Here is a 15526-nt window from a genome sequence, read left to right on the forward strand (position 1 = left end):
TTAAATCCTCTCACCAGAAAAAAAAAGATAGAATAATTACGCATCCCAAGCTGCCAGTGTTAATTGTACTACATTTTCTAAACGTATTAAATCCACACACTATATAGCTTAAACCTACATAATGTTGTATGTAAATTACATCTCTCTCTCTCTCTCTCTTTTTTTTTTTTTTTTAGAAAAGAAGCTAGAGGATACTAAAGCTTGGGCATCTTGTTACTAAGCTTGAAGTAAACATACTTCAGCTTTAAAAATATGAAAATCAGGGGCGCCTGGGTGGCTCAGTGGGTTAAATCCTCTGCCTTCGGCTCAGGTCGTGATCCCAGGGTCCTGGGATCGAGCCCCACATCGGGCTCTCTGCTCAGCAGGGAGCCTGCTTCCTCCTATCTCTCTGCCTGCCTCTCCGCCTACTTGTGATCCCTCTCTCTCTTTGTGTCAAATAAATAAATAAAATCTTTAAAAAATATATGAAAATCAGGACACCTGGCTAACTCAGTTGGTACGGCATGGGACTCCCGATCTCAGGGTTGCGAAGTTCAAGCCCCACGTTGCATGTGGAGCCTACTTTAAAAATTAATTAATTAATTAATTAATTAATTAAAAGTAGGAAAATCGGAGCTCCTTTTGCAGCCTGGATGGCCCCACTTCCACTAGTGACTATATCTATTCTGCCATCAAAATCATTAGGCTTCTTCAGCTAACACAGAGCCAGGTCAAGTGCCTGCTGAGCTCAGGAGCCAAGTGGACTGGAGCTGGAGACCAAACTCGGCTACTTACTTGCTACCTCTACCTCCTCATCTTTTATTTTCTAGTTTTAAAGAAGTATAATTAACATAGTGTTATACTGGTTTCAGGAGAGCAACATAATGATCCAACAATTCTATACATGACTCTGTGCTCACTACCGTTAAGTGTAATCACCACCTGTCACCATGCAACATTATCATAATATTATTGACTGTATTTTCTATGCTATTCTTTTCAACCCTATGACTTATTTATTTTACAACTGGAAGTTTGTACTTCTTAATCCCCTTCACCTATTTCACCCATCCCCCACCCCAGCAACTGCCAGTTTGTTCTCTGTAATCAAGAGTACGTTTTTTGGTTTGTCTCTTTGTCCACTTGTTTTGTTTCTTAAATATCACCTGTAAGTGACATCATGTGGTATTTGTCTGATTTATTTCACTTCACATTATATACTCTAGGTCCATGCACATAGTTGCAAATGGCAAGATCTCACACTTTTTTTGGTCAAACAATATTCTATTTTTTATATATATAAACACATCCTCTGTCCATTTATCTACAGATAGACCCTTGGATTGTTTCCATAACTTGGCTATTGGAAATAATGTTGTAACAGACACAGGGGTGCTTATATATTTTCAGATTAGTGTTTTCATTTCCTTTGGGTAAAAATCCAGTAGTGGAATTACTGGATCACATGGTATTTCATTTTTAATTTTTTGAGGCACTTCCATACTGTTTTCCACAGCACCTACATCAATTTACACGCCTACCAGCAGTGCACAAGTGTTCCTTTTCTCCATATCCTCACCCTACTTTCTATTTCTTGACTTTTTGATTCTAGCCCTTCTGAAGGCTATAAAGTGATATCTTATTGTGGTTTTTGATTTGTATTTCCCTGATGATGAGTGATTTGATCATCCGCTCATATGTGTGCTGGCCATTTGTATGTCTTGTGTGAAAAGTATCTATTTAGGTCCTCTGCCCATTTTAATATAATTATTTGTTTTTGGGGTGTTGCATCTCCTCATCGTTTAATACCTAACAATATAGGGGCACCTGGCTGGCTCAGTCAGAGGAGTGTGTGACTCTTGATCTCAGGGTCATGAGTTCAAGTCTCAATGAGGTGCAGATAAATTAGGTTAGGTAAATAAATAAAAAACTTAAAAACAATTTTTAAATAAAAAATAATATAAAGCTACACTATAACTTTAGAATTGTTGTTCGAAGAAATAAATAAAATCCTGCAGACAAAATACCTAGGCCTGGTAGGTAACCTGCACATGGTCAGTGCTTAATAAATGTGTGCTAAATATACTGGTGTGGTTTATAATCCTTACAATTTTGTACTTTGGGGGGAAGAAAGCATTGAAGAGAAAAAAAATTCTGTCTCAGAGGTTATCTGTGTCGGTCTGTGTACATGCCCCTACTGCTGTTTCCCTTCCTCAATTAAAAAATACTGCATGTTTTGACATTATTCCATTATTCTAAGGACCAGTGACTTCTCAGTGGTTTCTAACTCTTACCCTCAGGCTCATGGCAGCATCTCTAGAAGATATGAGAGTATAATTAAGATCCTAGCATCTTTTTTAGGATGAGGTTCCAACTCTTCCCAGTCAAGACTTTTAACATTGTATCACCAACTGTCCACAATTTTTAATAAAACAGAATATAAATTATTACAGCTAAAAGTTACCTAGTGAAGTCATACTTATGACAACCACCCAAATAAAAAAATATTCCAGTGCTTGGTGTGTTGGATGCAAGTACATTAGGCTCAATTCCTCTTAACCTCCCTAACATAACTTACCTGGCTCTTCCCAGTGCAACCTATATTAATCTCTACAGCTCTCTCCTCTCCCTCCTTTTCACCACACTCTCCAAATACACTCCTCTCTCTACCTGGTACCTCTGTACATCCTGTTCTCTCAACAGGAACACACTGCTAATGAAATAGGCATCCAGTAATAATAATAAATCAGTTTGGGATCTTTTAAAAAATATCCTGTTCATGTTTACGAGAGCTTGTATTTCCAACTAGTAAGGGTCAGTTCTGAAGTTAACCTGAATTTGTACTGCCTAAATAAAACCAGTTTTTGGAACTCACTAGGCTATGACAATTATAGTAGTATGTTTAGAGAAATGAATATGGTTTTAAGTAAATGGCCAAATAATTATAACTTGCTGGTCACTCAACTCTATGAATGCATTTTTGTTTTAATAACTATTAAGCCAAGCCTAAATGTAGATAAGTTCGCCCACAGAACTCATAAAACTCCAAAAGCTTAATGAAATAAAATATAAAGATGCATCAACTAGCTTATATTTTACTAATAACACCTAAATACTCTCCATATTTCTAGAACTGTAATATAACCTATTAGAATAAATAAAATGCATACTATGCCAAGGGTGAGAACAGCTTTAAAGGTACAAAATTTCACTAGAAAATGCAAAGTGCAGGGGCGCCTGGGTGGCTCAGTGGGTTAAAGCCTCTGCCTTCAGCTCAGGTCACGATCCCAGGGTCCTAGGATCAAGCCCCACATCGGGCTCTCTGCTCAGCGGGGATCCTGCTCCCCCCCCCCCCGCCTTGCCTCTCTGCCCACTTGTGATCTGTCTGTCAAGTAAATAAATAAATAATCTTAAAAAAAAAAAAGAAAACGCAAAGTGCAGAAACACTGGAATGAATCATAATCCTAAAATATTAACTAAATATAATTGAAAACAAGCTAAAATCCAAGTCATTTTTATTTTTTAGAAAGCAGATTAGATTAGGGTGTAAGGAGGGATAAAAAGACAGAGCAAAGAGAATTTCTACGGCAGTGAAAATACTCCATGATATACAATAATAGTGGAGATATATATTATTATAAAGTAATCCAAAAGCAAAACATATACAACACTAAGAGTAAACCCCTAATGTAAAACTGTGGACACTGAATTATGATGATGTTCATCTAATTTAGCAAATGTACTACTCTGGCAGGGTATGCTGATAAGGGGGGGAAGCAGGTGGGGGCAGAGGATACAGAGGAGGTCTCCTCTCCTTCCACTCAATTTTGCCATGAATCTAAGACTTCTCTAAAAAATAAAGTCTATTAAGTGGAGGGGGGAGCAGATCAGAAAAACCACAAATCGTTGCTAAATGTAGTAGACTCATTTTCTTTAAAAAAAAAAAAAACTGTATACAGCATTTATAATTAGCAGGTCTGAATCAAGTAGAAACTACATGACAAAGCTAGCATGATAATTCAGCTTTGGATTTATCAGTACCCTATTGAGAGACCTCTTTGCAGCATTGTTAAGTGTTATCTCCTAACACCTCTAGGGAGTGTGTTTAAATAAAATGTACTCACACACCCCTTCCGTTCATATATGCAGTCCCTTACAGACACAAATTACTTACCCTCCTCAAAAGTCTAAACGGAGTGTCTACTTTCAATAGGACATTTGGGAGCTATAAAAAGATTCTTATACTCAAGATCCCTTCTGAGATTTTACAATCCAATCCTGGGAAAAGATCAAAACGTCCAGGGAAGGATACTCCAAGTAGTCAAGTGGTAAACACACTAAATCAGGCTGTCTGTCTTTTCCTTCACAGAATGCCTTTCTCCTGACTGGATCCTTCTCATCTTTCAAATCTCAGTATAAATGCTACCACCTCAGAAATATTTCCTAATGCCATCCTGTGATTTTCTATCACAACGTCCCATTCCTTTGCTTCACCACTGGTTTGTTGTTCGTTTTCCATTCTGTAATTACATATTTGGTTGCTGGTTTATAATCTGCAGCCAGTAACAGACTGAATATCCCAGGCAGGCACACACTCCTCTGTATTACCAAGAATTTGCAAAGCATTTGATAAACACTGGTTAAATGAATGCACAGGTCTGGGGCTCGGGACAAAGGGCTGAGCTAGAAGTAGAGATGGGGTAGAGATGATAATTTACCCATGAAAACTGTTAAGATCTCCTGTCGAAAATGTGTGGGGTTCTAAGAGAAGAGACTCTAGAATCAAGAACTGAGGAAGCCCAAGCATTCAGAGTTTTTTTTTTTTTTTTTTTTTTTTTATTTATTTGACAGACAGATCACAAGCAGACAGAGAGGCAGGCAGAGAGAGAAGGGAGGAAGCAGGCTCCCCGCTGAGCAGAGAGCCCGATGCGGGGCTCGATCCCAGGACGCCGGGATCACGACCTGAGCCGAAGGCAGCGGCTTTAACCCACTGAGCCACCCAGGCGCCCCCATTCAGAGTTTGAGTAGAACAGGCAAAGACTAGGACAGACAAGTCAGATAAACCACCAGGAAGCCAGAGATACACAGTGTTCCAAAAAGTTAGTATTCCCTCCCCCTGCTTGTGTTCTCTCACTCTCTTGGTCAAATAAGTAAAATCTTCTAAAAAAAGGGGGGGGGTGCGGGGAGCGGGGGTTGTTTAAACGTCTGCCTTTGGCTGAGGTCATGATCCCAGGGTCCTAGGATTGAGCACCTTGTTGGGCTCCCTGCTCAGCAGGGTGTCTGCTTCTCCCTCTCTGCCTCTCCCCCTGTTTGTGCTCTCGCTCGCTCACGTTCTCTCTCAAATAAACAAAATCTTAAAAAAAAAATGCATTTTTAAAAAGAAGTCAGTATTCAGGGGCGCCCGGGTGGCTCAGTGGGTTCAGCCTCTGCCTTCGGCTCAGGTCATGATCCCAGGATCCTGGGATCTAGCCCCGAATCGGGCTCTCTGCTCAGCAGGGAGCCTGCTTCCCCCCCCCCCCCCCCGCGCGCCCCTGGCTCTCTCTCTCTGCCTACTTGTGATCTCTGTCTGTCAAATAAATAAATAAAATCTTTAAAAAAAAAAAAAAGTCAGTATTCAAATGCAGAATGCCGCCAAGAGGTCTAGTGAAAAGTGAACAGAAAAGGATCCACTGGGTTTCATCGCAGGGAGGTTACTGGTGACTCTCAAGACAGCCCTGTCAGAGGAGTGTAGGATGGGATAACAAACTGCAGAGCTATGCCCAGATGAGGAAGCAGAGGCACTATCTAAGGGTTAAAACTGTGGAAGGCAACAGAAAGATGGGCGATAGATGGAAACATTCAGTAACTCCTGAACACCCACGGTAAAGAGAACCGTTAATCTAAACAGTATGAGATGCAAACAGGCAGGGAAAGCAATCCTCCGCATCCTGAAGTACCCCAGCACCATGAGATCATCCTGAAAGGCACTGCAACAACTGGGCATAATGCGAGCATTCAGTGTTAGCCGTGGTTGCCTGTTTAACAGACTGTCTCTTCACCAGACTCTAAGTGCCCTAGTGAGGGCAGAGACCATGTGTTTGATCCATGCCTGTGTTCCCAGCACCATACAGATGTCTGGCACCATGTAGATGCTCAATAAATCCAAACAAAGTCAGAATTCAAAAGGCAATCGTAACAGAAATAATACCGGTTATCTCTGTTCTCTAATTACCTTTACTTTTTTTTTTAACTGTATGATGACTACGTCACTTGGGCGTAATAGTATTCGTTACTTTAAGTATTATTGTCATTAAACCTGTCTTCCCCTATCGGACTCAAGATTCTTGACAGCGAACGCATGCCTGCTCATCCCGGGACACGCTCGGGGACTCGCAGGAAGTCAGGCTAAATACTCATGAACCTGGATCAACGGCTTCTCACTAAAGGGCTGTGACAGCAATTTCCACAGAGTGATCCCAAGGTCACCAGCCAACCCAAGGTCCGCGACCCTAGAGGCAGCTATCCCCTTGGCGGAGCCGGAGCAGCCGCCTTCCCGGCAGGGGGCGCTGCAGCCTCCTCCGAAGGCGGCTCCGGCCTTAGTCCCCGCCCCCCAGTTCCGCGGTCACCTGCAGCGGCTGCACTCGGGCCTCCTCTCGGCGGGCTCCACCGGCAGCTCCCACAGTGCGTCCGCAAAGGCGCTGTCAAGCAAGGCGCCGTCCGCTTCCGCGCCCAGGGAAGCCTCCGCCGGCGCTGTGTCGCCCTCCCGCCGCTCCTCGTCTTTAGGCATCTGAGACCTCGAGGGCCCCGACGACCGCGCGACGGGGTCCCCGGGTGTTCGCGCCTCTTTCTGCGGCTCCATGGCCGGCGCCCAGGTCCCGCTGTCACATTGAGCCCTCGTTGCCGCCGGGGGGCGCCACACGCTGAAGAAACTGCATCGCGCCGCGCAGCGTCACGCACGCAGGCCACGTACGGGGGGGGCGGGTCCCCGAAGCCCGGGCTCGAGGTCCCGCCCCGCTGCGGAATCTGGACGAGCCTATTGGTCGGTGCTCGGTGGGTCATTATACCTAGAACCAGGAAGGGAAGTGTGGGTGGTCCCGGGGAGCAGGTGCGAATAGGTAAGCCTCTCAGGGACAGAAAATAGGAAACCCCTCAGCGGACCTCTCAGGAGCAAATCCGAATGCGCCTTCCTTAATGTCTCCCCTTTAAAAGTGACAATTAAATGGAATTCTGCATTTTCCACCTTAGGACGACACTTTGAGAATTAAACTGGTTCCGTGCGTACCACAGTTGGTGCAGCGATGTGGTTGATCGCTAAAGGCCAGCAAAGGAGAGCCTGTACGGACTGACAGCCGGATTCGCAGCTGGTCCGTTCCAGGCAAACTCTTCTCTAGACTGGCAGGGAGCTCTGTCCTGTGTCTTTTATATCTTGGCATTCCTCCTTGGCATCGAGCATACTATTTTACACTAGACACCAAATATTTTTTTTCTTAAATTTTATTTTCTCAGTGTTCCATTTATTTGTTAAATGCGGTTTTTAAGTTCTCTCAGGCCCCTAAGATCAGGAAGCAGTCGGAGGGCTGAGATATGGTGGATAGGGACGGGGCGGGGGCGGGGGGTGGGGAGGGAAGCCATCAAAAGATAACTACTTTAAAAAAAGAAGAAAGAAAGAAGATAACTACTTTAGGAGAGAGAGAGAGAGAGGAAAGAAGGAAGAAGGAAGGAAATGGAAAGGAAAGAAGAAAACCACTTTGCCCAAGTATTTGCAGCTCCTGGATGACAGCAGTATAGCTGGCAGCGTTTTGAAAAGCCAAAGTGAAGTCCGCCTTGGAATGAAGGCAGAAATAGTACTTGCCCAAAATTGGGCGCTGATGCTTTTCATTTATTAATACTGTATTTGACTTCTGCCACTGTTCAGCATTTAAACAAAAAATTAGTTTTCATCGGTTATCTAAGTTTTGCAGTCATAATCATTCGATCCCAGAGCCATGAAGGATTAAACACAAAACAAAGCAGGTTCAACACTAACAGTAATAGAGCAGTATTGTCTTAAAACAAAGTACTTATTTCAATATTAGGTTTTCGGCCATCTTAAAACCAAGCTGACGAATAAATACAGGGCTATTGTTTTTAATTATTTTGCATTCTTTTCTGCTGGAAACAGCACCTGTCGTTTCGTTTGGAGTACTCGAAGAGATAGAAAAAAAGCTGAAAGACCTACCCGGCGAGGGATGGAGGATGGAAGAAAGAACTGACACACAGGCCAGCTGAAATTGGGAAATAATGAAAATCCAGAGACTGTAGAAAGAGAGGTGAATCAGAAAATAAAGAAATACTGGCTGCAGATTTAGGATGGAGAACCAATTCTTTAACTGCCAAAACTAAATTCTCATGTGACAACCTTTAGACACTTTTCTCTAGTTTCAAGACATGAAATGTTCTCTTAAGTCATTTAAAGTTCCTCCCAACTGTGAGGTGTGTGAAGGCAAATCAGTCCTGACAGCCTACTTATATTTGGCTTTCCCTTTAACCCCCACTAATCAGATTACTGGCTGTACACTTCAAAGTATCCAAAATCCAATCATTTATCTCTTTTACTACTTCTGCCCTTGTTTAAGCCCCCATCATTTCTTGCATAGGGTATTGCCATAGACACATAAATGGTCTCTTGCTCTCTCCTTGCTTCTCTGATAAATCTGTTCTCCCTGAGGTTGACCAGAATCAAAGAAAACTCCCATGTAGCAGGGATGCAGCCAGAGTTAGGCAGAAAGAGTCATCTGTCCTCTGGAAAGCAAGACATTCATCCAATATCCAGGTTTGTTAACCCTGACCTTGAGAAGCCCAAAGAGATGTATCACCTACCAAGCAGCTGCTACTTAATGTGAGGTCACCATCCTGGGGTAGACTCGAGTCAGAATAGACATCAGTAATTCAACATCTGAGAAATGCCAAGACATCAAGAAGGGGAGCAAAAGTTCCTTTAAGGTATACTACTGATTTATGAGAACAAGACTGTTGCAAGATAGTCTATTAATATGTTAGTTTATATATTGTTTATCTCCCAGCTCCTTGTAGGTATCCTGAGCAGTTGGCCTCAGGACAGTGAGTGGTAAAAACTGATTAGAGACATCACAATATCAGGACATGGGGTGGGGGCGTCGGCAGGTTGTTAGGGATGGTAAGTGCCCTTTTGGTAAAAGCAAAAACCAAAGTCCCACCCCCACTCCCACGGGGCTCCCAGGAGATGAGGCAACATCCAGATAGGAGGAATAAGGGAATGACTTCATGCATGCCTTGAGGGAATGAACCATTTCCAGCCTTGTAAATATCCTGCTGCAACCACCAGAATACTTGGGGCCAAGAAGACAAGAACAGTGGCATCTCACTGGTAGCAAATGAGGACAAAATTTCCAGGGGCCTCCCTGAGGTTTCTACACAAGATCCTTGAGACCTTAAGTGTTAGTGATAAGGGAAAGGGCGTCAGTAATGTCTGGGATTAAATACCCTGCCAGTGCAGTGGGATGAAGATCCAGCATTGAATAAACTTGGATTTAAGTGAAATAAAGATAGGGCACCTGGGCGGCCCAGCCAGGTGAGTGTCCAACTCTTGATTTCGGCTCAGGGTCGTGATCTCAGGATCTTGGGATTGAACCCTAATACAGGCTCTGGGCTAACTAACATGGAGCCTGCTTAGGATTTTCTCTCCCTCCCTCTCTCTGCCCCTCCGCTCCTCCCCACTCCTGTGCACCTTCTATAAATCAATCAATCAGTCAATGAAATAAAACTGCATTTCCTGCCATATTTGCTTTCTATCAATGCTGTAACAGATTACCATAAACTCTGTGGCTTATAACAATACGCATTTAATATCTTACATGTTTGTATATTAGAAATCTGACAGAGATCTCATAGGGCTAAAATCTACATGGGGGAAGGCTGCATTTCCTTTGGAGGCTCTAAAGGAGACTCTCTTTCCTTGCTCATCATTCAGGTTATTGGCAGGATTCAGTTCCTTGTGGCTGTCATTTTCTTCCTGGCTATCAGCTTTTTGATGTCACCCATATTCTTTGACTTGTAGGAGAAGCAAATGGTTGGTTACCTTTACTACATCCCATAGGTTTAGAGAATGAAATCAACAAGACAGACCAATGGGAGAAAAGCATTCATATCCACTTAAAAAAAGATTTTCATGACCAGGGAGCCTTCCTAAGGGACAAGGACCCAAAGAAGTTGTGCAACCAACTTGCTTTTACATTAGGTTGAACAAAGACAGGCAATTGTGGAAAAGTGACTCAACTATGTGGGCAGGCTGAAGCAAGATCAGAATTATTTTAACAAGGATGGTTTGTATAGACTTCTCTTGATCTCAATTTCCTGTCCTTGGTGATTAGCATGTGTTTACCTTCTGGAATAGAGAGGACAACTTCCATATAGGAATGAATATCTCCTTTTAAGAAAAAGAAGAAAGGTCAGTGTTTTTTTTTTTTTTTTTTTTTTTTTGTATTTGCCATCTTTCAAGCGTCTTTCACTCAGAACAGTCAAAATGCTAAAGTGCTGTATGTCTGGGGCAGAATCTTCTGGACCTCTGAGCCAGTAATGGCAGGTTGAGTTCCTGTTAGGATTCAACTCTCCCCAGCCTCTTCTACCATAGTGTTAAAAAGAAAACCACAGGCCCCAAATGGTGTCACTTAGGCCAAGTCACCAAACTGGGGCTTCATGCCCAGCAGTATTAGATGACTGTTAGAGCCTTCCCCAGAAATGTAGTCTTACCTGGTCAGGTAATTTTCTGGATCAGGAATTGTCTGATCAGAACCAATGAAGTCATCTGTCACATGGACCCTCCCTATCCCCCAATCCACATCAAAGGACCCATCTGTCCCCAAATGAAGATGACCTCACCTGAAATCATCCTTTTTTCTGTTTATGACTTCCTCGCTTCCTTGTCCTGCCTTTAAAAACTTTTCTTTGTCTGCAGTCCCTTGGAGCTCCCCTCTACTTACAGGATAGGGGTACTGCATGACTCAGGAACTGATTTTAAAAGCCCATCATATCTTCAAATTGGCTTGTCTAACAGATCGGGTGTCAGCATGGGGAATCTGAAGTGAACTTGTAACAGCATTTGGGAAACAAGAAAAGAACCTGTGACCCTCTCTGAGTTCACAGTCTTTCTCTCCGTATCCAAGGGTCCTTGGTGAGTCCCTCTTGGTTGGAGTTTCACTCTGTATTGGAGCTCCTGATTGGCTTTCCGATCCAGCTAATGGGTCAGTCTAGACTGACAGAAGGCTCCAACAGAACACCAGTCCCTACCTACCCCCCAACCCACTCCCCCACCCCCTTTCAGTCCACAGTTCCACACAGGATTCCCTTCCCCCATTCAAATCTGCTGCCCCCACATGCCAGACTTTGCTGGCTTCGTCCTTTCCCCAGTTCCAGTCTGCAGTCTCCCCCAGTGGAGTCTGCTGGTATCGTCTATGCTGGGAATTGCTGGTGGTGTGCTCATCAGCTTCCGCTGCATGTCCAAGTAACCCAAACCCTGGCCTTCGTTTCTCTCCACAGATTCCACGTTGGTAACTGCTCGTGGGCAGCTACAGTACTCCACTGGTTTGGAAATCAGCCCGCAGTCTCCATTCTTTGAGGTCTGCTGGTTCATCCTTTCTCCAGTCCCTAGTTCCTTGGTTACGTCACTAGCTGGACCCCAAGACCCGACCTTTACTGCGCACCTGCTTGTACTCAATGACCTTTCTCCCACATTCTTCCTTAAGCTCTTCTTTCCAGCTTGTCCCTTAACTCAGGGTAAAAGGAAAGCAAAACCACCCCTGCAGCAACAGCAACTTACCTCCAGCCAGCCCAGGCCACTCAGACCAGTGTGAGCTAAACCCGACTCCTGTCTACACAGATGGACCATGGAATGACCTCTGGATTGACCTGTGACTACCTTTATCTCATTATAATACTAAAATCCCCACCTAAAGAGGAGCATAACATAGGATATGTGTATAGGCAGGTTTCCTTTAAGGCCCATGTGCAACCTCAGGCCCATCTCTGCATAGGAGGACCAGGCTTTCCCATCTAAATAGTCATCCTCATCCAAATACAAGGAAGCCATCCACCCTTGCTTGGGGAGTCACAGCTTTGGAAGTTATTCCCCGTGATCTCCTTACCTGCTGCAAAAAAGTTTTCTTTGTGTGGCTGTTCAACCTGGAGGAGTTTCTGGCTCACCAAGGAGCAACTCGCATTGGTTCAGGTACATTACCATACATAGATAGACACATATGAGCATATAGATGCAAACAGGGATCTTACTGCTTTGGCTTTAAATGGAAAGCCATGATATAAAATAGGTACAAAACTCACTGCTTTATAGAAGTTGGTCCTAAATTACTTTCTCTGGCAGATGAAGTAAGTTAGGCTTACTTGTCTAGATGTCTAAAACTTTTCTATTTCAATGTGTGGAGAAGATTTTTAAGATTTGTATTTGCCCCTGGAATTAATCTTAAGGAGGTTGTGCTAGAGTTTGGGCACAAGAGCCCTTTTAGTAGTTTTTATTTTAAATAGGCCTCTTTTCCCTTTTTTTCCCCCACTGTCTCAGGCCTTTGGGGGCTTTTTCTATTTCAAAGGCATGACAAGATTCATAACTTCAAGGGACAGAGAAAGAAGGCAAGTTCCCCCAAGAAGGACTTTGCTTTCCTAAGGCTGATCATTTAAATGCCTTTTGAGATAACAGATGTTTTTGCAGTTGGAAAAAGGAATAGTTTAATTTTGAATTGCCTCTAGAGCTGACTTTTGCATTGCAAAAGATTTGTAAGATAAGGACAGTAGCTCTCAGTTTCTCAAAAAATTGGGTCATAATTTAAATAACATAGATTGATCCACCTCTCCAAGTACATCAACTTCAATGTGCTTCCTTCCTTCTGGGAACAAGGTTGTAATTTTAAATATTTCTGGCAGTACTTACTAACTCCCCTTGGGTTGAAAAGGGGGTCCCAAAGAGGGTGCAAAGGATACTAACTTCCCGAGATTCAAAGTCACTTACAAAGATAGCCAGAAGAAATAACCAATACCTGCATGTCCTAGGTAGGCAAAAAGCCAAGCCCTTTTATCTAAAATAAGGCAATCACTATCCCTGGGAGAGAAAAGATCAATAACCAATGGGTCTGGGTTTGGAGCGGAAGAAACAACTTGAAATTTTATTGTCCTCTTTAGACTGGACACTATAGACAAGAGATCCAGAGGAACTGATGTAAGAATTTTCACCCTTCACTGCCTTCTGCCAGTGGTACATACATACTCTGGTATGTATGGTACATACATACTCTGGTATGTACCAGAGTTTCCCTTTAGCTGTTTCAGGGAATAACATAGCCGTTTACCAGAATGTCCCTCAGTTTCATAAACTCTGGGAGGAGCCCATATGGGGGCCCTCCTGTGAAGGTAGATATGAGGGTATCTGCAAGGCCATTAACTTGGTAGACTTTAAATTATGGTTGTGTAGTCCCTTCAGAGTGGAAAAACAATTCAGACAGAGGATTAGTAGAATGAGTACTTGAAGGAGGCAAGAGGGGAGCAGTAGGAGTTAGCCAGTCTTACAGTCTTGTTTTAGGTACCTCTTATGTCTTCAATTTTTCATTAGCCTTTTGCAATGAATCTTTCAATGAAACTATTTTGGAATTCTGAAACCTTTTGGAGGCTTCTGCTTGGCAGTTAAAAGAGGTATCCCATTCTGTTTAATTTGGGAACCCTTGGTTTCAGGTGCACTTATTTTTTTTTTCAAGATTTTTATTTATTTTATTTGACAGAAAGAGACAGCAAGAAAGGGAACACAAGCAGGGGGTAGTGGGAGAGGGAGAAGCAGGCTCCCCACTGTGCAGGGAGCCAATGCAGGACTCAATCCCGGGACCTTGAGATCATGACTTGAACTGAAGGCAGACACTTAACCACTGAGTCACCCAGGCGCCCCTCAGGTGCACTTTGTAAATGATGATATCTAACTGGAACATTCCCTGGAAAGACCATAGTATTTCTAGGCTGTAATTCTCTGGAAGGCTGATAGCAGTTTGGGTAGGACCCTACGTGAAAATGGCATCAACCCACATGTCTTCCAGCCAAATCTAGCTGCAAATAGGATGCAACTGACCTTTCTGCCCAACCTTTTTGGGGGCCGCCCAACCTGATGTTTACCAAGCCAAATTCTTTAGGACACAAAACAAGCTTGTAGATTTTTTCGGTTTCTGGGACCATGGTTCTTATATATAAAATAAGCAGGTGTGCTGGAAGGTGGAGTGCTTAATTCTTTGGATTTTAAGGATCCCATTCCATTATCACTTATTATCTTTCTTTTAGGTAAACCTTTACCTCACGTGCACATTAACAGAAACAACAGCACCAAGGAAATGGAGTTGTGGACACCAGGAGTTAACAGATACCAAACCAACGTGGGTTCCTCCTTAGGGAGTCAGAAACTGCTCCAGGTTGAACAGCCACACAAAGAAAACTTTTTTGCAGCAGGTAAGGAGATCACAGGGAATAACTTCCAAAGCTGTGACTCCCCAAGCAAGGGTGGATGGATTCCTTGTATTTGGGTAAGGATGAATATTTAGATGGGAAAGCCTGTTCCTCCTATGCAGAGACCTTAAGGAAACCTCCGTATTCACACATCCTATGTTATGCAGATGAGACTTGTGCTCCTCCTTAGGTGGGGATTTTAGTATTATAATAAGATAATGGTAGTCACAGGTCAATCCAGAGGTCATTCCATGGTCCATCTGTGTAGACAGGAGTCAGGTTTAGCTCACACTGGTCTGAGTGGCCTGGGCTGACTGGAGGTAAGTTGCTGTTGCTGCAGGGGTAGTTTTGCTTTCCTTTTATCCTGAGTTAAGGGACAAGCTGGAAAGAAGAGCTTAAGGAAGAATGTGGGAGAAAGGTCATTGAGTGCAAGCAGGTGGGCAGTAAAGGTCAGGTCTTCAGGTCTAAGTGGTGACAGTAGATGTGTAACATTTTTTACCTCTGGATGGTATTGCCATTATGAACTTGTAAAAGAATTCTGTTTAACTGGTCAGTTGGTTTTAACAACTGGTTATAGAAATCAGTATTCATAAAAACTATAAGAAGTATAATAGAAACCAACCCAAATAGATTCAAGTTCAAGAGATCTTGGAAAATATTCTATATGAGAGCTTGTTTAAGTTTGATGGTTTAATTAAGAGAGATACATCTTTAAAGTTCTCAGCATTAAATGTAAAGCTTTTATTCTACCTGAGTTTTCTAGCTAAATAAGCTCATTTAAAGTTCTAAGAGATCTTTTAACAACAAAAAAATAATAATAACTTGGGATTATGGCTAATTTTGCCTAATGTTTAGTAAAATGTTTATAACCATCTAGACATGATTGTTAAGAACAAGTGAATTAAATAGATGTGGGCAAGATCAAAATTTATAAATGAAGTTTTCAGTAATATGGTGTCTGCTTAAACAGTTTCCCCGAATCTTTCTGGTAACTTAAAACATTAGAGTTTGGCTAAGTTAAATTAAATTGTGGATAGTCACCATGTTACCCAGACCTGGGTTCCCCTTT

At 42.8% G+C, this 15526-nt stretch overlaps 1 protein-coding gene across 3 annotated transcripts in view; it reads right to left on the minus strand.

The window, feature by feature from the left end:
* The window catches only part of DTWD2 (DTW domain containing 2), a 196649-nt gene that overhangs the window by 95527 nt on the left and 85596 nt on the right, over positions 1 to 15526 (minus strand). The window contains exon 1 of one of the 3 annotated variants that reach the window (XM_080804992.1): positions 6585 to 7022. The exons of the other annotated variants lie outside the window; for them this stretch is intronic. Within the exon in view, the coding sequence (XP_080661118.1) occupies positions 6585 to 6817 (233 nt within the window). The 5' untranslated portion in view covers positions 6818 to 7022. Of the gene's footprint in view, positions 1 to 6584; positions 7023 to 15526 lie in introns of those variants that run through there. 3 annotated transcript variants of the gene reach the window in all.

The sequence above is a fragment of the Martes martes genome (assembly GCF_963455335.1).
Source record: "Martes martes genome assembly, chromosome: 5".
In the NCBI taxonomy this organism is placed as follows: Eukaryota; Metazoa; Chordata; class Mammalia; order Carnivora; family Mustelidae; genus Martes; species Martes martes.